Consider the following 23839-nt stretch of genomic DNA (forward strand, 5'->3'; position numbering starts at 1 on the left):
TAAACCTGACATGTAGATTAGAATGAACTCCACTGAGATAAATGCAACACAGAGTTGTGCCCAAAGATCTTAATTTTGTCTAGAACACTAGCAGCCATTATACAGGAGTGCCTTCAATATGTCCCTGGCATTTCACCTACACTCTAATCCTTCCAAGAAACTCACAAAGTAGATGTATTACCAACAAGAGACTAGAGACCCAGAGAATTTATGTGACTTGCCCACAGCCACATATCCAGCTATAAATGATGTTGTTGCCATATGGACCCAAGTCTATCTGGTCTCCAAGCCAGCTCTCCCCATTTAACAAAGTGCCTCTGCCCTTACTTTTTTACTACTTCAGGGCTTTTTCTTGAACTCCTCTCTCTGACAACCGTTAAACCATTTATTCAAAGATCTCAGACAACCTCAGCACTCTAAGGTAAGCTGTCACATCTCATTGGGTTCACGTCATCTACCACTTCTTTGTTTATTCCTTCTTCCTCTAACCTCTTCCCTTTCTAAAGCTGAGAGTACATAAAACAATCTATTTCAATCATAGAAAAAAATGTTATTCATCATTTGAAAAGATTAGTGTATCCCTTGGTAGTGTTGGACAATACACTCAGGTTGTAAAAATAGTAGAATGCTAACTATTATAACAAAATCAATAAACCCAGTCTTCCTGAGTATTTAAGTCAAATCCTTGCTGGTTCTCTAATCTCTCTCGTTAGTAATCTATTTTAAAATGCTCTTCCAATTAATCCTAGGTATTCATAGGGATAATGCCCAAGGCAGGATAATCCTTACATGTTCCCTGTATCAGTCTGACTCCTTATTCTGTCACAATCGAGAAAGCTTAAAATCACCCACATGCCAACCTGCTCATCATTGTTTTCATCCAGGCTGGGATTTCCTTCCATTCCTGAAACACCAGCTTGCCTGCTTTGCATTCACTTGAGGCTTAGCATAAGGAACATGTTATAAATTTTTTCTCTAAACTCTTCCATATTAAATTTTTGCTTCCTTGAAGAAATGCAGACTCAGTCCTGAATTTTTCACTATACTGAGAATCTCCATTGTTTTAAGATTATACATTGCCCTCAGACATTCAACCTTTAGGGAAAACAAAACCTCTCTATATCCTATTACTGGAATGTGCCCACTCTTCCCTTATGACAAGAAGTGCTTGTGCGAATTCCTCTACTAAACAGTTCATCTCAAAGGCTACAGTTAAAATCATGCTCACTCACCCATATGGCACTTGCTCTCCCTCTCTCTCTCTCTCTCCCTCCCTCCCTCCCTTCATCCCTCCCTCCTTCCCTTCCTCCCTCATCCTTTCCTCCCACTCTCTCTCAATTATACACAATGTGATTTCATTCTCTTACCACAGTTTAACCTTAGTTCTCTCATCCTCTCTTTCCTGCCGGCACAGATCAATACAACCAAGCTCAAATGTTGTTTTTCCTCATCTTCATCCACATTGTCCTTTGATATCAGAGTAACCTTCTCACTTTCACCCTTGACTTTTTAAAAAGACTAGCCCAATTAAGTGAAAAAAATATTCCATCTCTATTAGTTATTCATTTTCATTCATCTGTATTTAATATACTTTTAATATTTTGCATCAGAGAAAAGTAAAAAAGAGAACAATAAACATCCAAGTATTTACACATGTGATCTGCACTCCAAAATTTCACAACACAGATAACTTTATGTGTAAATAAGATTCCACCCTCCAAAATAAGGTATTTATTTTGGAGTATAAAAGGAAATAATGTTGATCTCATGTGATAATCACAAAACATACATATGTCTAATCATAAAAAAATAGCAAGTCACTTGTTCCAGACCTTTAAAAATATTTTAATCATGCAATATTAACATAACGTACTCTAACATAATGCTAAAATGTTAACTAAAATGAAGTTAAGCCTTTATTTGTTTTACAGTATTTGTATTTGGCAATAGTTATTTAAATAATTACTCTAAAGGAACTCTAAAATATATTAGTTCAGAAACAATATTTCAAAACCCAGCAGGAAGCAACAGAAACTATTGTTCTGATAAATTTTTTGTCATGACACTGCCATACAGTTACAGAATTATAAAAGAAGTGTTTCATGGTACCATACAGATCCAGAAACTGGTTACATCTCCTACCACATACACAGGGTATCGGTACTAACAGACATGCACAGCATTCTGTAATTCATACCACAGCAGCACACAGAGAACAGAGAAGGCCTGGCGGCTGCTGGAGAGTCAGAACCTACGTGGGAAGCAAGACACATCTTTTTAAGAATCATACCCATTTTCCTGAAATACTTCAAATACAAAGGACACAATAGTTTCCAAATTAAAATAGTGACTAGATCCAATTGGCCAACTATCTTCTCAGGTAACACTGAAGAAGAGCCAGTATCTTCCTTAGGAAACAGATAAGTGCCCCTTTTGTAAAAAGGAAAATAAATATGGCTGTTGAAGTAGCCAGCACTTGGTCTCATTTGCTTCTCTGAATTGTAATGCCACATTATTAGTATGCTGTCAACTCTTGATGGTACAGGAGATAGTTACTTCATTAATCAACAACTTATCCCTAAATCTTCACTTATCTGCAGCCAGTCCCTCAATTTAATTTTTTGTTGTAAAACCACCAACTATCAATTCACACCAGCAAAGGAATTAAACTTGGTATGTGATCATTTGATTAATCCTCTCAGTCTCCTGTGGAGTAGGTGGAATTCACGGTCCAAATGAGAGTATTAATGGGATTCTGTTTCCACACCAATCCATCATCTCCTCGGCACAAACAGCTGATGCTGAAAGCACGTCCCCACCATAAAGCTCTTGTAGATCATTCCTCATCAGCTTCCAATCATCCAAATACGAACCTATAGTGAGTTATATATTTTTGCAGTGAGTTTCTTGTTACTGTTTCTAATCTTTTGTTTCAGTTTGTGTTTTTCTTTTCTTCACATGAAACAAAATCCATCAGCATTGGGAAAAATGCACATTCCACCAATGAGTGCAGCACTTGAACATTTCTTAGGACCAAAATGTATTACTTAAACCACTCCAGTAATTCAAACTGTTCCACAAACTCCATTATAATTTAAAAATAAAAATATGATAAACTTTGTAGCTTATACTTTCATAAGGTTTCTGATTATTTTTTAAAAAGGTCTTTTGGCGCAGCAAGTGAGCATCCATGCCTTTTCCCTTTCACTTCATTTTTAAAAACATGGAATAACTTTATGAAAAGATATAAACATACACATATATATGTAATACATATATGAAAGAACATATATATGAAAGAACAATCTAAAATAATTTCTAATTGAAAAACAGGAAATACCTATGTGGAATTGGTATTACAATGTTTCCCAAGATAGATATAAGGATACAGCTATAATTTATATAGCACTTGTCCAATTGCTCACAATTTTCTAAACTATAAAATGGTGGCAAATAAATAACATATTTTATGAAAATGTATGATTATAGTGGTGTATGGAGTCCACAGTGGCCCACCTTCCTCAGAAGTCAGAGGTCATGAGGCCCCACCACCTCATTGTGCAGAGTTGGCTCTAGGACCCGTCATGCCATCGGAGAGGCTGCAGGCAGTGCTGGCTCCATTTCGCTGAGATGCCCACTCCGGTTCTCAGTCACCTCTCCTCTCTGAACTCTACTTCCAGGCAGAGTTCGGACCATAAAACAAAACGATTAATTGTACCCTCTACATAGAAGCTTCAATTCAGGAAGACAAACTTATTAAGAAGTTCTTTCCCACAAATAACTAAAACAGTAAGTTTTTCAACAGATCAGGAAAACAGGAGATGACAAAAAAAATATTCTCTCTAATCTAGGAAAAAGGCAGGAACATTGCTTTGTAAACGTTTCTAATAAGACTATGGCATAAAAGTTTTAAAAATTAATTTCAGGTTCCTCTAACCACCTACTGCAAGTAACCTTTAAGTAATTTCTCTAATAGAATTCAATGATCTGCATCCATCTGCATCTAAGAACAGGAAGTAAAACACAGAAATTACTTGTAGTAACTGAGAGATACTTAAAATGAAAAGTATAGTATGTGACAAAATTAAGCAAAAACATAAATAAATGAAATAATATAGTTAAGCCATTTTACTATAAACACTTTTTGTCAACTATAACATGTTGTTGAACATTGTGGCAAGTACAGTTCCTTGTGAACTGATGCTACTTTACAAATGGAAATTTCCCCAAAATGAAAAAGCACCAAAGTAAAGTCATTAAAATAATTGATATTCATGGAACGTTTCCTTATGGCAAGATTTTACAACGGAGTAACAATTTAAACTTGTGAATGAAAACCATTTGCGTTAGTTAAGGCACATCTGGGCATCTCCAGACATTCACCTGTATAACTATATTGACTTCATAATAAGAGGTTTCTAAAAACAGTCTGTCCCTGAACACAATCTGCTGGGTAGGCTGGAAAACTAGAACAGGGAAGGAAGCAGGGTAGTACTTGCTGTCACCCTAGCGATTACCCACACACATCTGTTCCTGTAATAAACACTACAGAATTCCAAGTTGAAAGAAGTCAATATATGTTCACTCCTAACTTTCTCGATCATACATTATCCCAGGCCATCATTCTCTACAACTACACCTACATTTGAAATGATTCTAGCATGTCTTAACTCGTGCCTGCCTGGTATTTAACACATACACCCCAAAAGAGAAAGGGGGATTTTCTAAGTGGGAAACAAAGTAGAAATCTTCAAAACTATTCCTCTAACAAAAGATCCCTATTCACCCCCAACAGACATGGAAGGCCCACTGATGCCAACCCCAATCCAGCAGGATCAAGGATGCCCCCTTTCTCAGGTTAGAAGAGCCTCAACTCTAAAAGACAAAAAACATTCTTGATTTGGTTACTCAGTAGATTATAAACTCAGCCATAACTCTACTACAAACTTCAGAAATTTAACTTTAAACAATTAACCAAATATTCTCTATCCATCAGTCCAACCCACTTTTAACCACTTGATGTGGAAGTTTACTTACTAAAATGATTTTTGAAGAGTAACTCACATGTAACACTAGACTGTTTTTTCCTTTTTCACCAGATACTTTCTTTTCTTTTTTTAAATATATTTTATTGATTTTTTACAGAGAGGAAGGGAGAGGGATAGAGAGTTAGAAACATCAATGAGATACAAACATCGATTCAGCTGCCTCTTGCACACTCCCTACTGGGGATATGCCTGCAACCAAGGTACATGCCCTTGACCGGAATCGAACTTGGGACCCTTCAGTCCACAGGCCGACGCTCTATCCACTGAGCCAAACCAGCTAGGGCCCAGATAATACTTTCACTCAGATTAAAGTACAAAAGCTAAAAGCAAAGTTGGTTACTGTACCAGTATACCACAAAATAGGAAACATAATGACCGTGACAGGTGCTACATACGGCATTTTTGTATTTTTTAATACTAAAGCAAAAAAAATCTTAGAACTTCTCTAATAACTCCTGAGTTGTAGGTTTTATTTTCTCCTTGAAGCTGCAAATAAGTAGTCTGAAAAACTAAATTTAAAATAAAACTATACAAAGTATTTTTTGAACTGAGAACTAGACCTGATTTAGATAAAGCAGACATAGTTTCACTTTTATTGTGATTATTTTGTATTTCTTATGAGATCAAGCATGAAAATATATAAGGGCACAATGTTCTTAATGTTATAAACCTTTACTGTACTGACATATACCTTATAATTTTATCACTTTACAATATTTCAAAGTATTTTCACATATTTCATCTCCTTAGAGATATAAAAGCACAAAGTATTATAAATGCACTGGACTAATCAAGCAGTATAACATCGATTTGCCATGAAATGCAAGTTAGTATTTTATCAATAGCCAATATTTAGTATCCTTACAGTCCAAGGTACAACAATAAAGCATATATATTTGCAAAAATTCAATAATGTTTCTAGCTATTTGGCCATGCTTCACTGCATTTTTATAACAGCTTCTCAGTAAATTTCTGTAAGCACATGGTACTTTTTAAAGATACAAAACATCAGTCAAACCCAAAGGGTTGTTTCCTATGTGAGACACACATAAATACATATCTATAGATCTTTTTTAAAAATTATAAAATGTAAAAGTATTAATAGAAAAAAGTCTAGACACTCATAATTTTTATCTGAAAAATAAATAATATCCTCTCTGTTACTCTCCACCGAATAACTCTTTTATAAATTACTCACAGATTAAATGTAGGAATCATACTGTTACATGTGAATATGCATTTAAAATAAAACATGGTGGAAAGGGCCACTGTTTTCAATGGAAGCTAGGCAGTTTTTCCTTTGAGACAAGATGTTCTCAAATTAAATGGCACATCCTAAATAAACCCCTAATTAGGAATAATATTCTGAAAGTTGAATTATTGAATAAAATGTTTTTACATCTAAGGGTTCTGACATACTACATACAGTTTCTAAGTAATTTAGATGATACCCATTTATTTTAGTATCTGTCCACTATTTACTATCTTAATATCTGGTCACAAGTTCTTAACATTATGCACTTAGAAAACAGTCTGAAGACTTTATTATGTGTGTCAAATTGATAAGGTATTTTTAATTCAATTAATTGTATTCCTATAATTCAGCCCAACATGACAAGCTATTCTCACCTGCTTACCCTACAAAATTGATTACTGAACTCTATGGAGACATTGCTTCAACAAACACCACCTTCGAGGGTTCATGTAAAAAAGAAATTGGAATATAAAAGCAGAATTGTTTCCCCAAATCCTAAAAATCACTTCTCAAAATCATAAGAAAGCAAAAAATGGCATATTTTGGGAACCAAAAATCATAACTGTCCTGTATTTATTAGGATATGGTATACAACACGAGTGTTAACATTCATATAAACAAAGTCAAGATTGAGCAACTGTGATGTTTCATGTAAACTTCAAAGCAATAAAATCATATTTGTAAAGGCATACTGCTGGTGTGTTTATTTTCCAGAAATGCTCTGCTTAAAATCCTCTGATCAATAAATGGAACAGATGATATATGATGTGATTAAAAATGTGACATAGTAAACATTCTCTGGGGATTAAAGTGGATAGAAGTTAAAAACCGAAGAGACACACAAAAGCCAATTCCTTTCTAAATAAAATAAAATGAAAATTTTTTTCTATTCATTGCTTTCACTATATCTGTATGCATATTTTGACCTTCTCACCACAGTGTTTGTGATTTTTCCTGATATGTAATAATAATGTTAAAATATTAAAAGAAATAACATTATTTTCTCTTAACCAATATTAACACATTAAGTGCTTACTAAAACTGAGTATATGGAATTTCAAATCGGTTCTCAATTTCAAGGTTTGACAACTTAGAGATGCATCAAATTGTAATTCTTTTTAAAACGATACATGCCCGGCTGGAGTGGCTCACTTGGCTGAGCATCTCCTGTGCACCTAAAAGTTGTCGGTTCAATTCTCTGTCAGGGCACATACCTAGGGTTGTGAGTTCGATCTCCAGATGTTTTTCTCTCACATCGATGGCTCGCGCTCTCTATCCCTCTCCTTGGATGAGGATTTAAGTAAATAAATAATTAATTAAAAAGATACCCTATAACCAAGCAATATTGTTAATTTCGTAATCCTCATAACACTGAGATATTCATGGTTTTAGGGACCACTGCCTTGTTGCCAGTGCAAGAGGCATGCCTTTTAAAAATAATTTCCTTTCTTATTTTTAAATTCCTTTCTCATTTACATTCAGAAACAAAGCACCAAATTTATATGAAACAGCCACAGAAGGCAAAATTCTTTTCTTGGACTTTTGCATCAAAAAAAAAAAATGTTTAAGCACTTAATACAAAAAAACATGTTTATTATTTCAAGCAAAGCAAATTCTTGAAATCATACAGTTGAAAGTCCCACTCTGCTCCATTTAAGTTTCAATATAGGAGTTTATCTGAATGTACACCAGAAACAGAGGTGCTGCCTGACAAGATGGTGGGTGCGGGTGAGTGCAGAGAGGGGAAGAGGAAAAGACAGCAAGACTGACAAATGGGCTGGGGGAGAGGGGGTTACAGCTCCCCAAGCGCATCCATTTCATATAAAATAAACATGTGGAGGTATTGTAATGAAAACAATCCAAATTACTTCTAGATTCTTCCAGCTTAAAAAAACAAAGGAATCCACAAAACAGGCAAAGGTGTGGCAACATAATGAAATTATCCTCTTGGTTTTCTTCAGGTAGACTGTACCCTCTCAAAATAATTTATGTGATATCCCAAGTACTGCATCACTATTTGCAGATACATGAAAATAATTATAAAATAATTATTGTACACAGAATTTGTAAACTCACATCCTAAAAGTGTTACCGAATACATTCATTTACTGGGTCTTGTCTTAAACATCTTATTAAACTTAATATCATCCTGAATAAAAAAACAACAACAAAATGCTTACAACATAAGTCACAAACAGATGGCTAACATATGAACTGTGACCTCTGTTCTTTCGGATAAACCGTACAGCAGTTTCCGCCGCCTCTCCCTAAACTGGTTTGTGGGCTTCTGATAATTCACTGAAACAGTACCTCATCCTGGGAAGCTGTATTGCCAGGACTTCCACAGTCTTTGTTACGATTTTCACCTTCTTCATCTTTTTCAGGAGGAGATGCACTCTCTTTTTTCTCTGTGGGATTACTCGTCGTTTCTTCTGGTTGAGAATTTGAACTTTCAGCATTCCCATCCTCTGTGTCCCCTGGCCTGGTGGCTTCACTGCTGGGCTCTGCGCAGGGCCTGTCTGTCGCTTCCCCAGGCTCTTCAGGCGGCCCTTGTTTTTCTTCAGCTGCTTTGCTATTTACAGGAGCAGCTGAGGAGGAAGTTTTGGAGTCCTTAGATTTTTTGTGCATAGAAGTTTGACTGTTAGGACCGGGGCCGGGAGGGGCAGGCATTTTCTGGGCTTTGCTTCCTTCTGCGTCTTCTTTCCGAGGCGGTCCCCAGATAAAATTCTCTGAAGGCGTGTAATGTTTCTGGGCGAAACGTAGGAGCTTCCTCCTTTCCCTTCTGTCTCTAATGGTATAAACAAAATATTCCAGCGCGCTCTGTTTAATATTGGGAATGGTATTTTCCACAAGAGCTTCGTGAAGAATAAATTTTACAAGAGGAGATTTAAAACTTTCATATCCAAGCTCACCAAGGCTTTTAAGAATACGGGTGATTCTTAAATAGTTGTGCTGGGACCTAAAAGAGAGGATTGAATAAAATGAGGGGGTGAGGAAATCAGGTGGAGGAAAGAAGGGAAATAAAAACTACTGGGAGAATGTTTTTTATGGAAATAAGCCTTGTAATGACTTGTAGAGACACCAATAAGAAAAACAAATTATGAAACCCTTATACATCAATGCAATGTCAATCAAAATATGAAACCCTTATACCTCAATGCAATGTCAATCATGTGAAACTCAAATATATAATATACATTCTCCTTATTTCTTAAGTTCTTCAAATTTGAAAAATATTTAGATTAAAATTTATTTCCACTGATGTTGAATTGTTGTTTCTTAATACACTGAGGATAAGTGATCTATTAGAGTATTTATTGGTCACAGGTAACCAGTGCTGAACCTAAACACAATATTAGCTATTAGCTGAGTAGTATGATTTGCAGTATTAACTGGTCAGCAAAATCAACCATATTAGCCAACTCATAAGGAAAGATGCAAAAAACACTATCCTGCTAGAACGATTCTAACAAAAGATGCAACACTGACTAATTTAGCAGAACACGTACAGCTACAAGAAATGACGATGGCTCGCTAAGGCTCGTATCCTCATTTGCTGGACTTCACTGGACTCTTGCAACAATTAAATCAGTTGGTAAGTATGCAAGCCATGTAGAACTCAATAAATAGGTACTATTTAATAATAATATTGTTATTATTTAAATATCTGATATTAAGAACTACCATATTTGTACCTACCCCAACTTAGTGACTCAATTCTCTTCCATGCTTGGCCTCTCTCTGCTCCTCTTTCCCTATCAAAGAATTTTAAATTTTCCTTCCAATGACATTGATTCCAAAGATGCCCTCTCCCCCAGATAGCACTATCATCTTTCTCCTGTCCCCATACTAAGGCCATTATCAGATGAAAGCTTCCCAATTCTATTTTGTCACAATTCATAATCTTCCTCCCCCACTTCACTCAGCCCAAATAGTTGCCTTATTGCACATGCCTGGCTGCATCAAAAAGGAATCTTCAGCTACATATATTAATCATGTATTGTCATCAACAGCCCAGATATTTGTTTATACAATATTGCAACACAACCATACCATCACTTACTTTTAACTTCCTAAAACCTATTTTACACCTCAGAAACTTCTTGTTACAAGCATTGCATATGCCTGTCCTGGCTTCCAAACATGCTTGGAGGATTTCACTTAGGAATAACTAGCAAACTATTTGGGAAGAATGGAGAAGGATGTTAATGAATTATTGAGGGAAACAAGGGAGTGGTTCCCTGGTCTCATAGTTTAATAAGAGAGCTTGTTTGGACAAAACAAAATAAATAAATAAAGTAAAAGAAAGGCTTAAACATTAATACTTATTTTACTAAAGTGAGTTGAACATTCTAGAAAGATACAACAATTTTAATGAATTGATGCACAAAATTCTGATTTGTTTTGGACAAAGAAAAATTTCTTAGGTAGTTTTAATTATTTTTTTCTCTTAGTACCTGTCCAGATCAGTTAATTATAACATGCTAAACAAATGCTTTCAAGCTGTTGGTTTTATAGTCTAGCACTCATAAGCCACCCTATAATTAAAAAGGAAAAATAAGGCAGTTTGCATGTAAAGAAAATACTAAGAAAAATGAATTTGGGGTAAAAGTATTAATGAAAGTTACAAATATCTAGGCAAAAGAATATGGCAAATCAATTCCAAATAAACTGTTAAAATTTCCTTCAAAGGGTTTGAGATTCATGAACCAAAAGGGGCCTTTGGTTTTTTACCTAAACAGAAAAGATTCTAATTTCCCTCTTTGAATTTTTTTTTTTTTGGGGGGGGGGGCGGTATATGAGACTATCTCAGTCTTGTAAAATGATTTTTGTGTCATAGGCCTACTTCATGGATTTAATCCAAGGAGGTGCTAAGCTTGAGGAACAGACTGTCCCCCATGAAGCTCACAACCTCATAGAGGGGATTCAGAAAACTGTATACAAACAATAGCCATAAATGACAAGAAAGAAGTCATAAAAAGGGAAGGAGGCCACTGGCTGTGGGCAGTGGAGCCATTTCAGGAATAAACAGCTCTGAAGCTGAACAGCCATGTTTCTACTTGGAATTTTGTTGTTTTGTTTTGTTTTGTTTTAGAATATAGAACAGGGAATAAAATGCATTTCAGACCAGCTTCTGAATTCAAATGCCTGGGTCCATCTGCTCATTGTTCCTCTGGGAATTCTCAGGTTCCACGGAGAATTCCAGCCAAGGGAAGGAAAGCAGCGTGCTGGCCCTGATGTACAGCAGGGACTTCACTTACTCATTCAGGTGCTGGAACCTTTCCTGCCAGTTAACAGCCCGAGCAACATTTCCGGTTTTATCAGTCAGCTTTATTCCAAAAAATTCTAACATCATTTTATAAGCCAGGAGAAATCTTCTAATTGCTTCTTTTGTTTTTTTGAATTCCTAATGAAAAGAAAAGGTCAGCTGAAATGATTCAGTAGTTACCAGGTCAATAAAGTAGCAATATTACTTGGCCATCTCATATAAAATAAAATGAGCTTGCATTACCTCAATTTCATATGTAGTTAGTTCTTTAGCATAAAAGTTCAAGCCTTGTTCTCTCAGGGGGAAAAGCCTATTTTTCAGAAAAATAATATTTGTATATTAATGTTGTCTGGAAAACATGCATGATTACGTAGGGCTTGGCTCAAGACAGAGGAGATGAGACTGACCATTGGATGTAAGTGTGGTTGTGCTCCAGCTTCTCATAATCTCCTTTCCACTTATTGAGAACCTCTTCAATGTACACACCTGAACAGTAAATATGCAGAAAGTGAGCCAGACATCGAAAACATTGTGGAAGGCATTTTAAAGTTTAATCACTTAAGCTTTATATTAGACGTTTTTAAATATTAGTAACAGCCCACAAGAATATAGCTTTTAAAAAATGAATTCCCTATGCCATACACTGAGTTACATAATAGGCCTAATTTTTTAAAAAGTGATACCTCAAATTGCAGAAAGTTCTATTGAACAGCGTTATTCTACAGTAGAGTTGGCAAACTATGGTCTGAAATCTGTTTTGTAAACAGTTTCATTGGAACACAGCCATGTACAAATGAATAACATTCATTTATGTATTTTACACCAGAACAATAGAGTTTAATAGTTGCAACAGAGACCATATGGCCCAAAAAGCTGAAAATATTTACTATCTGGCCCTGTACAGAAAATATTTATCAATCCCTGCCCTAAAGGGTCATATAGTTCTTTAAATACTAGATAGGATCAAATTGAGATGAATCCCAGGGAAAAAGAAAGAAAAGAAAGAGGAAGAGAAAGAGATGGAGAGAAGCAAGGAAAATGAGAAATAAAAAATGAAAGAAAGCCCTCGCTGGTGTGGCTAAGTTGGTTGGATTTCGGGTTCACAGGTTCAGTTTCGGGTCAGGGCAGATAGCCAGGTTTGTGGGGTGCAACCGATCAATCTTTCTTACATCAATGTTTCTCTCTCTCTCCCTCTCCCTTCTTCTCTCTCTAAAATCAATAAAAACATATTGAAAGAAAAAGGTGTTGAGCTATGGCCAGTATGTCTAAGTGGTTAGAGAACTGGTCTGCCCTCTGGGTTGCAAGTTTGATCCTCAGCCCTGGTGGAGGCGCTTGCTGGAGCCAACCAATCTCTCTCTCTCTCTCTCTCTCTCTCTCTCTCTCTCTCACACACACACACACACACACACACTCTCTCTCTCTCTCTCCCTTCCTTCCCTCCCTTCCACCTTCTGTAAAAATAAATGGAAAAAATGTCCTCTGGTGAGGATTAACAAAAAAATTGAAAGATAAAAGAAAAAGGTGTTGAGTACCTACCATATGTTGGGCCCATATTATATCTAGTATTTATCATTAACCTTAATCTTTGCAAAACTCTCCCAAATCAGTGTTATTATCTCCATTTTACTAATGAGGAAAGTGTGTGATTTATTCAAAGTCACACACTAATAAAAGAATAAATGTAGGAATAGAACACAGGTCTTTCTTTTTTTTTAATTTAATAAATCTTTATTGTTCAGATTATTACAATTGTTCCTCTTTTTCCCCCCATAGTTCCCCTCCACCCGGTTCCCACCCCACCCTCTGCCCTTACCCACCCCCCACTGTCCTCATCCATAGGTATATGATTTTTGTCCAGTCTCTTCCCGCACCCCCCCACACCCCTTTCCCCCTGAGAATTGTCAGTCCACTCCCTTTCTATGCCCCTGATTCTAATTATATTCACCAGTTTATTCTGTTCATCAGATTTTTTATTCACTTGATTTTTAGATTCACTTGTTGATAGATATGTATTTGTTGTTCATAATTTTTATCTTTACCTTTTTCTTCTTCTTCCTCTTCTTAAAGAATACCTTTCAGCATTTCATATAATACTGGTTTGGTGGTGATGAACTCCTTTAGCTTTTTCTTATCTGTGAAGCTCTTTATCTGCCCTTCAATTCTGAATGATAGCTTTGCTGGGCAGAGTAATCTTGGTTGTAGGTTCTTGCTATTCATCACTTTGAATATTTCTTGCCACTCCCTTCTGGCCTGCATAGTTTCTGTTGAGAAATCAGCTGACAGTCGTATGGGTGCTCCCTTGTAGGTAATTAACTGTTTTTCTCTTGCTGCTTTTAATATTCTCTCTTTGTCTTTTGCTCTTGGCATTTTAATTATGATGTGTCTTGGTGTGGTCCTCTTTGGATTCCTCTTGTTTGGGGTTCTCTTTACTTCCTGGACTTGTAAGTCTATTTCTTTCACCAAGTGGGGGAAGTTTTTGGTCATTATTTCTTCAAATAGGTTTTCAGTATCTTGCTCTCTCTCTTCTTCTGTCACCCCCATAATTCAGATGTTGGTATGCTTGAAGTTGTCCCAGAGGCTCCTTACACTATCTTCATATTTTTGGATTCTTTTTTCTTTTTGGTTTTCCGGTTGAGTGTTTTTTGCTTCTTTGTATTTCAAATCTTTGACTTGATTCTTGTGATCCTCTAGTCTGCTGTTAGATCTCTGTACAATATTTTTTATTTCAGTCAGTTTATGCTTAATTTCTAGTTGGTCCTTTTTCATATTTTCGAGGGTCTCGCTAAATTTATCGGCCTTTTCTAGGAAATTCTTGAAAAACCTTATAACCGTGGTTTTGAACTCTTTATCCAGTCATTTGCTTTCCTCCATTTCTTTCATTTGTAATCTATTTCTTTGTCTCTGCATTTTGGCTGCTTCCCTGAGTTGATAGAGTGGCTTTGTGTGCTAGGTGTCCTATAAGGCCCAGTGGCTCAGCCTCCCCAGTTACCTGAGGTGGACACTCTTGGTGCACCCCTTTGTGGGCTGTGTGCACAGTCTTGTTGTAGTTAAACATTGATTGTTGTTGGTATCACTGGGAAGAATTGACCTCCAGGCCAATTGGCTGTGAGGATCAGCTGTGTCTACTCTGGGAGAACTTCTGTGCTGGAAGACACCCTTATGAGATAAGACTTGCAAAAGCCTCTATGCTCAGTTTGAATGGGGCGGAGTCTCAGGGAGCAGACAGCATTGGTTTCCCATCAGCCCTGCCCTAATAGGCCCCTGTGTCTCAGTGTCCCATGGTAATCGCTGCAAGCACCTCTGAGAGAAAGCCGCCCTCAAGTTCCGCCTGCTGCCAGACAGTCCAGTTTCTCCCCGAATGAGTCTGGGTCCCCAGAGTCTCACCCAGAACTGGAGTTCAGTGCAGTTGGGAGCTTTTGTCTCCCTCCCGCTTGAGAAAGCCAGCCGTGTACTCAGCTGCCCGCCCTCTCTGCGCGCGCCTCAGTACTTCTGCCTTCTGCAGTTCCTCTGAGTCTCAGTGTGCTTTTCTCTTTCCTGACAGTCCAGTTTCACCCCGTATGAGTCTGGGTCCCCAGAGTCTCACCCGGAATTGGAGTTCAGTGCTGTTGGGAGCTTTTGTCTCCCTCCCACTTGAGAAAGCCAGCCGCACACTCAGTTGCCAGTCCCCTCTGCGCGCGTGCGCGCGCCTCAGTACCCCTGCCTCCTGCAGCTCCTCTGAGTCTCAATGTGCTTTTCTTTTTCCTTCTAGTTGTAGATTTTCCACTCAGCCAGCCTTCCTGTGGTTCTGAAGGATGTCCATTTTGTCTTTTAGTTGTAGTTTTAAAATTGTTGTGCGAGGCAGCAGTTTAGGTGTTTACCTGTGCCGCCATCTTGGTTTCTTCAACACAGGTCTTTCTTGTTTCCAAAAGTAAGTCCTCTTTGTCACATTCTCTAGTTCCCATAGGAACTTAAATAACAAATTATAACAAAATCCTCCTGATAAAATCTGTCAAGGTTCTTTCAGTAGACTAATTGGCCATTTAGTCAATTTTATAGAAAAATGAACAATGTAACATTTCTCTAAACATAACTTATCTCATTTTTGTTTCCTCCAGAAATCATCAGTTTTTAGTAGAGGGCCACTCTCAAAAGGTGGTAATAAGTTGCCTTTGAGTCATACTGTTGGCTTTATCAGAGTGTTGAAACCATTTACCTCCATAGCTCCCCATTTATTTTCCTTTCCAACTGCCCCTCCTCCTTTTTAATAAGTAAAATACATTCTTGCAGGCTTATGCTTACTGTCAAGAGTGTATGTAATTACTTTTTAGTTATGTGTGTATGTGTGTGTGTGTGTGTGTGTGTACATACTAGAGAAGAAAGTGTATGAGTTGAGATAATTTATATAATAAAATAGAATAACATTTTATGTGACCTTAGCTAAAATTTCTGACATGGACCTATCTTATAAGATTTCAAAATAAATTTTTTGATAAAGATTACAAAAAGTGAGTGCATTACTTATTGTTTTAAATTACTATCTCCAAAATAAATCTATTAGAAATAACAAAATAATTCAGTTAAACACTGTCATATCTCTGTATTCAATATTTTTTGTTTTGTTTTGTTTTGTTTAATACTCACTCCAGGACATGCTTAAAGAGAGGAAGGGAGAAAAAGAGAGAGAGTATGAGAGGGAGAAACATTGATCAGTTGCATGTGCCCTGATGGGAACAAACTGCAACCCAGATATGTGTCCTGACTGGAAATGGAACCAGCAACCTTTCAGTGCATGGGCCGATGCTCAACCAATTGAGCCACTCCAGCCAGGCCTATGTTCAATTTTTTAATATTTAAAACACTGAACATAGGTAAATTTTATTAAATTCAAATCAGAGTCAAGTTAATAATTTGTCATTGCATTTCTTCAAAAAATTGTCTTGCCCCAACTCCCGAAAAAAATATTAATAGTTTTCCCAGCCAATGTCACCTATGAACCAGGAGGTCATAGTTCCATTCCTGGTCAGGGCACATGCCCAGGTTGCAGGGAGGCGTGCAGAAGGCAGCCAATCAATGATTCTCTCTCATCACTGATGTTTCTACCTTTCTCTCTCCCTCTCCCTTCCTCTCTGAAATCAATAAAAATATCTTTTTAAATGCTAATCTTTTAATTAATATTATTTCAATTAGTAAATAAAGCAGTGTGTTTTTATAATTAGTAAATACAACAAAGCATTTTTATCCAGATGTTTCCTTCCAAATCAGAGTAGACTTTTGAGACACCAGAAAATTAATTAAAGTGATTCTAGCCTTTCAGCAATTTTTAGTCCTAACACCCAACTGGTGTGTTTCTTAGTGCACAGTACAGGGAGTTCCTCTTCCAAACACTCCACCCAGGCTTAAGATATCCTTCCTCCAGTTAGCTCACCAAAGAAGACAAGCCCTACCACTGGAGAGTTTTACAATCCATGACCTTCATTCCTGACTCACATTGCTGTGGTTTTGGCTCAGTTTTCACTGAGAGCAAAGGGCAAGAGCCAGGGCCTTTGGTCTCCTCACAGAGATAAGGGCTCTAAGGAGAGAAGCCAGCTTTGCCGGTTTGAGATGAATAAAATTAGGAGCTCACCATGAATCATAGCATGGTGCCTCAGTGAAATATGCATATTACCATAGTGGCTGCATCCTCTTAGGACGATCGGTTTAGAAAAGACCCTATAAGGGCAACTATGGAGTTGTGAAGAAGGAGGCAAGTTTATTTGCAGAGCTGAGTGGAGACCTACTCTTCCCAGGCAGGATATTGGAACACTGAACTAGGACTGCTATGGTTCCCTGACTCTTGAAGTCTACAGGAAAGATCATCTATACTAATAAAAGGGTAATATGCTAATTAGACCAGGAGACCTTCTGGACGTCCTTCTGGACAAAGCCATGGTGGCGGGGCCAAGGCAGAGGCAGTTAGGGGCAATCATGCCAGGAGGGGAGGGCAGTTGGGGGCAAGCAGGCTGGCAGGGGGGACCAGTTGGAGGCGAGCAGGCCAGCAGTGGGGGGCAGTTGCAGGCGATCAGGCTGGCAAGGGGGGACAGTTGGGGGCGAGAAGGCCGGTGGGGGGTGAGGGGGGCAGTTGGGGGCAAGCAGGCCGGCAGGCAGAGTGGTTAGGGGCGATCAGGCAGGCAGGCAGGCAGGTGAGCAGTTAGGAGCCAGCGGTCCCGGATTGCAAGAGGGATGTCCAATGCCAGTTTAGCCACTGTAAACAGGTGGTGGGAAGGTATTGATAATCCACAGTGATTCCTCTAGAATTTGCCAAGTTGATGCTCACAACTTGAGGGTCTAGGACTTTGGGGACACCCAGGGGTGGGCAAACTTTTTGACTCAAGGGCCACAATGGGTTCTTAAACTGGACCGGAGGGCCGGAACAAAAGCAAGGATGGAGTGTTTTTGTGAACTAATATAAATTCAAAGTAAAGGAGCGGAGGGGAGAGCAAGAGAACCGGATAGAACAGCCGGATCCGGCCCGCAGGCCGTAGTTTGCCCACGGCTGCATTAGACTGTACAGCGAAGTGAACCCAGTCAATGAACACATGCATTGAAAATGTACTGACCATGGGATAAACAAAGAATAACTAGGTACACTTATTATTTAGACTTTGCTTCTTACCAAAGTAGCAGATTACTCACCATCTGGCTTAAATGGAATTTTATTCTTATAAAAGCGAAGATTGCTCAAGTCATTTTGATACCGGATATCTTTGAAGTTCTGCTAAAGGAAAAAATAAATCAATCCCCAGCATATGCACATATTTAAAAAAAGCACAATGACCCTTCTTGAATGTTTGTTCACTGGCACCACAAAATAAGAAAAAATAGAAGGGAGATATTTTATATTCATTTTAGAAAAAAAAAATTTCTGTATCTTACTGGGTACTGGTGTCTGTATTTGTACAAATCCCTCGCAGCGTAAAAACTTCTCTTTGGTTTGACAGTTGCTTCAGTGGAATCAGCTCCCTAAAATAAAAAGTGAAATTCTATTGAAGCAAGATAATTTCATTGAGAAATTTCCAGAACAAACTTGAAACAATGACCATCCATAAAGAAAGCCTAAAAAGTGTCAAGCTGTCCAGATTACTGAAAACATTATAAAAGTCCTTTTAATAATACAACATTTGCTGGCATTCTGTCTTCCTGATTTGAACATAATAACATTTGTCCTAAGGTGTTTTACTAAATTAAAAACTTTATTATTCACTAAAAGTATACAGAGGCTAAATGTTATGGATAAATATCCATCAGAATAGAATTCAAGATGAATTTAAGACATATACTTTACCATAGGTTATACAACTGATTCTATGACAAAACTTATTTTAGAATATTTACATAATACTGAAAAAAAACCATGTTAAGATAATAAATCAATTCTACGTAGAAAATTGTCATTACTTTTGCAATATTTATCTGCTTTTGGAAATCAAGTAATATTTATGTAAGAAAAAGAGGCTTTTAAAACTAAGTAGCTTTCTAAATTCCATCCTTCATAGCACCATAATAAATACACAAAGTCAAGAGTAATGTCTTAATTCAGTGATAATATAATGCAATATAACTTAACAAATTTAAAATATATACACACAAAGAAATGAAAAGCTCTCAATGAACTTCAGATTGTAATGACTTATATATAGTAGTTAACTCATACTATTTATACTTTAAGGAAAATTCCCACCACCATTAAATAAGTTTTAAAATATAAGATGTAGGTCGATGTAATTTATTTACAACCCATGTGTAAACTAAATGTAGTACTATAGTATGTAATAAAGTGGTTCATATCCAGTATCCCTCAGAACAATGAGACTGATGACAATTATGAAATAGAAGACAAAGTTTAAATCTCAACATTCATTAAGAGCTTTTCCCTAATCCTTTTCTCATCATCTTCTACCCCCACCTGTGTTGATAGATTGGCTTTGCCTAAGCAATTTTTGCATGTTTTTGAAGTGGTGTGATTCTCACTATTACTACAAGTACTGAGACACTTTACCACCATTTTCTCTGATGTTTAACATTAGCTACTCTGCCATGTTACATAAGCAAGGAAAAGCTTAAATTCTGGCCCTTGCCACACGTTTCAAAAGAGCTCTGCCTAGCAAGTTTCTGAATCTATTTAGCCTCAGCTACAACCATATGAATCATCATCCCACATGTGTATAGAAAGCACTTTTCCATTTACGAAGTGCTTACTTGTATTTTATTTTATCTGATTCTTCTAACGCACCTGGCTGGCAGTTATTAGTGTTTCCACCTTAGAAACAAGGTAACCCAGACTTAAGTTGAACAAGACCCAGAGTCTAATGACAGCAAAGGAACCAGATCCCATGCTCTGGGCTCCCAGTCCAACTAGTTAGGTACAAGTCAATTTCAGCTCCACTAAAAGTGAAGGGTCATTACAGACACTTTGGTATAATGTCGACAGCCCAAGACTTGGAAGCAGGAGACTTGGACTGAGTCTCAACTCTGCTACTTATTTGTTAGGCCTTAAGCAAATCACTTAACTGAATCTTAGTTTTATTATCTGTGAAATGAAGGTAATGACTCATGCCCTACCTAATGCCCAGAATTATCATGAGCACCACTGCTGCCTCCAACTTCTAAATGTACCAACCTGCCAGCATCCATCCCTGCTCCTCCAGCTTCTGCTCCTTTTGCACTCTCTATCCCATCCCTTTTCACCTGCTCTGGCAAGGATTTTGTTCCTAGTTCCTGAATCATCAAAATTTCCCTCTTTTCTGGCTCATTCCCCTCATCAAACATGCTGTAGCATCTCTAACCTTAAATATACACAACCTTCCTTGCTCCAAATCCCCTTTGATGACAACAGATCCATAGCTCTGCTCCCTTTGATAGTAAAACATCATCACAAAGCTGCTCTTACTCCCTGCCTCCTTCACTTCTCCCATGACCTACCCCAACCAGGCTTTCATCCTCAGCATTCCATCAAAACAGCACCTGTGAATATCACTAACAAATTCCCATCTTACCAAATGATTTCTCAGTGCTCAATTCAGGGGACCTCCCAGCAGCATTGGGCCAGTTAATGCCTCCCTCCTTCCTGAAACATTGTCAGGTACCACACCTCCGGAGGAGGTTTTCTTCAGACCAAATTGTTCCCCACTTTGGCTCCTTTTCATCTTCAAGCACTCTAAATTGAGCAGTGAAGTGTCCAAGACTTAGTCCTCATTCTGCATCACTCCTTGATGACCAGTATCTTCCCATGACTTTAAATACCACCGGTCTTATATGCTGAGGACTCCAGGACTGGGGTTTCATTCACCAATATAATTAACTACTCAACTTGGATTTCTCCCTAGACTTACCCATCTGAGTTAATGGCACCATCACTTGTCAAGTATTAACTTAGACTAGGAAGTGGCAAAAAGTAGTGAGTCTGAAATATACTTTAAAGGGAGCGCCAGTTGTACTTGCAAATGAATTGACTATGTGGAGTAGGGAACAAATGGGGTTGATAGTCAAAAAGCAAAATTAAAAAGGAGATTTTTTTTTTTTAGAAGTTAGGTGGTGATACCAACATGAAAAATCAACCATTAAAGGAAAAAAGGGAAAGCTGGTGTGGTCTACCATTAACTGGGATTGCAATTAACTGGTTGAAACATTAATTATCAAGTTGGTTTCTATAGATGGACCTGATTGTTGGATTGAATCTCTGCTGGTGTGTTTTGATAACCCAAACTTCTTTAGACGGTTACTTAATTGGGAGACAAATGGAAGGGGAAAATATAGAATACAGCATGTAGTACTTTCCTGGGGTTGAATTCGCAATGCAAAATGACCCAGCAGCAGACCAGAACCAAGGGGCAGAGGGATATTCACAATTCCAACAGGTTAAGATTCTGACATTGGCGATATATATATATATATATTGGGTATGCATTCTTCTCTCTCTGGAGGATCCTCAGCAAGCTTCTTTCTAGACCTGTCTTCTCTAAAATGAGAATTAAAACCAGCAACTCCCACCCCACCCCCAAAATTGCAGTTGATTAAAATAACTTGTTTAGCATAGAGCTTGCACTAAGACTTTATGTTTCCTCCTGACCTAAACAGAGATCATCAACAAGCTGTATGAGGCAGCCTCAGCTGTAATACTTAGGGGGCGATTCCTCTACTTGAGCAAAGAACCTGTGGTTCTTTGGGCTCCATTTTTTCACGATCATTTTCCCATCGCTGATACAGAGAAGGGCCGGATGCAGAGCAAACAGTAAATGCCTCTACGATGCACACTTCCTCAGAGGTTTGGCTAGACAGTTCCTCCTTTTTAAAGTTTTCTGAATTATTTTCTGTTGCATCAGAGGGTACAAGGGATATTTATCTCTTTGCTAACCTCTCCTCCAAATTGTATTAGGCAAATGATTTAAGCACAGTTGGATCAACAAGTCCTCTGCGTGAAATAAGATTTGTGAAGAGCGCCCTGGACGCCTCCGTTGAAAGGCCTTACTTGTGGGTAAAAACCGTGGCGTTTTAACTTCGGGTGGGGACCTTCTAACAATACTTTTACTGGCTGTAAACGCCCCTGGAGGGGAGAGCGCTCGCTGCCGATCAACTGCGGTCCCACCTTATTCTGGGTAATTTTCACCAATAACACGCACTAGACCGGCTTCCACAAACCTCTATTTTTAGACAGGGTCCTCCCACCCCACCTTCGCATCACCCAGCTGCGCTGCAGAGGCAACGAAAACACTCATTCAAGTTGGGTTCTGCCTTGAAGACTTCCTGGCCGTGCCTGCGATCAGGCCCCAGATCGGCAGCGATCGGCGCGGCGCGCCCGGCCACCGCAGGCCCCCGGGTCCACGGGGCGGCAGGGCGGCCGGTAGCACGGAGGGGTCTGGCCAAGGACGAGCAGCCGCCAGGTGCCCCTGCCCTCCGCGCGGGGACAGCTCGGCGGGCGCTCGCTCCTCTCGCCGGCGACGTCCTTCCTCCCGGCGCCCGGGGCAAGGGCGCCCCGGCCCAGCCCGAAGCCACCAGGGGCCGCGTACCTGCTCGGCGCCCGCCGCCTCGGCGTCCTCGTCCGGCGCGGGACCTGCGCGGGGCCGCCCGCAGGCTGGCTCCGGGGGCTGCGCGGGCTGCTCGGGCTCCTGCCCCGGGCCCTCGCCGCTGCCCGGCCCCGGCTCCTCGGGCTCCGACTCCGACTCCGTCTGCCAGGTGGAGTCGCAGTCCTCCACGGTGGTGGGCTCGCGGAAGCTGACCCCGCCGAGCAGGTTGCCCATTGAAGAGGCGGCGGCGGGCGCGGGCGCGGGGCGCGGGGCTGCGGGGCGCGGGGCGCGGGGCGCAGGCTGCGGCAGCCGCGCTAGGGCCGGCGCACGGCCGCGGCGAGGGCGCTGGCCGGCATTCTCGGCGGCGGGCGCCGCACTGCCTCGGCGCGGCCAGCGCAGACAGCCACACTCGCGGGGAGGAGCCGGCCGCCCCGGGACCGCCGCCGCCAACGCTTGAACCCGCCCATCTGGTTCCTTCTCCTCCCCTTGGGCGGGAGCCGGTGCCCACCAGGAGCCGGGGCAGCGAACTGCCCACTCCGGCCTGAGCGCCGCCGCCCAGGGCTCCTGGAACGAACCTCACTTGCTCCCCCCTCTCCCACAGCAGCCCCAGCCCTGCCTTTTAGGTCCCCAGGGGTGGATTGGGGTTGGCATCTTATCCATCCCCTTCCTCCCTGGCCCTCCCTCTTCCTCTCCCACCCTCAGCCCTATTTCCACTCCCTGGCAGGGACCCCTGCCCTGGGGTTCTTTCCTGCAGAGCAGTAGGAGTGATGGATCTCACCCAGCTCTGGGAAGGAGGGCTGGGGTGGACTTAGCGTCTAGGAGGTGTCACAGTCCTCAGCAAGCCCTGTCCACATCCCTTCCCCTTCTCCCTGCTGGTCCAGGAGGAAAGTACGTTAGCTGCAGCAGAAAAAGACAAAAGCTAATGGTGAACAGGTACCATGTAAACGGAAATCCAAAGCTATGAAGACTATTTAGGGCAGCCACCTGGAGTCCCTGTGCTCTAAATAAAGTCAAAGCTATCTGTCATTTCGTCTAATGAGCAAAGGTCTCTCGAAAAAAAAAAGGAGCAATAACAATTGGACCTTGACATCAATCTGTGGACATTTTTACTAACCCTCTCCAAACAGGCATTTGAAGTAGCAGAAAAACTCAAAATCCTTGGCCCCTTGGTCTGTTCTGTATAGAAGGGAGGAGTGGGGGCTATAGAAGTACTCCAAGATAAAATAATATGATTGAATAAGTGGTCCAG

The 23839-nt window shown here is 39.7% G+C and overlaps 1 protein-coding gene across 2 annotated transcripts; it reads right to left on the minus strand.

The window, feature by feature from the left end:
* Window positions 1-5099: 5099 nt before the first annotated feature.
* Window positions 5100-23146, minus strand: OGFRL1 (opioid growth factor receptor like 1). 2 transcript variants are annotated; one of them, XM_080664060.1, is made up of 7 exons: window positions 22594-23146; window positions 18464-18550; window positions 18224-18305; window positions 11980-12058; window positions 11816-11882; window positions 11565-11710; window positions 5100-9262 (listed from the first exon to the last, which is right to left on the minus strand). In XM_080664060.1, exons 1-7 carry the CDS (start codon window positions 22822-22824, stop codon window positions 8599-8601), a joined length of 1356 nt encoding a protein of 451 aa, XP_080520186.1. In that variant the 5' UTR covers window positions 22825-23146; the 3' UTR covers window positions 5100-8598. The 2 variants fall into 2 exon arrangements, with proteins under 2 accessions (XP_080520186.1, XP_080520185.1); XM_080664059.1 differs by having other exon boundaries at window positions 18224-18302; window positions 22594-22961.
* Window positions 23147-23839: the final 693 nt, after the last annotated feature.

The sequence above is a fragment of the Plecotus auritus genome (genome assembly GCF_963455305.1).
Source record: "Plecotus auritus genome assembly, chromosome: 4".
Lineage (NCBI taxonomy): Eukaryota > Metazoa > Chordata > Mammalia > Chiroptera > Vespertilionidae > Plecotus > Plecotus auritus.

Coding starts and splice junctions, on each gene's coding strand:
- OGFRL1 (XM_080664060.1), bottom strand. CDS start 22,824: ATGGGCAACCTGCTCGGCGGGGTCAGCTTCCGCGAGCCCACCACCGTG. Junction 11,883..11,979: donor AACCACACTTACATCCAATG/GTCAGTCTCATC, acceptor TCTGAAAAATAG/GCTTTTCCCCCTGAGAGAAC. Junction 9,263..11,564: donor AGGTTCCAGCACCTGAATGA/GTAAGTGAAGTC, acceptor CCTCTCTTTTAG/GTCCCAGCACAACTATTTAA.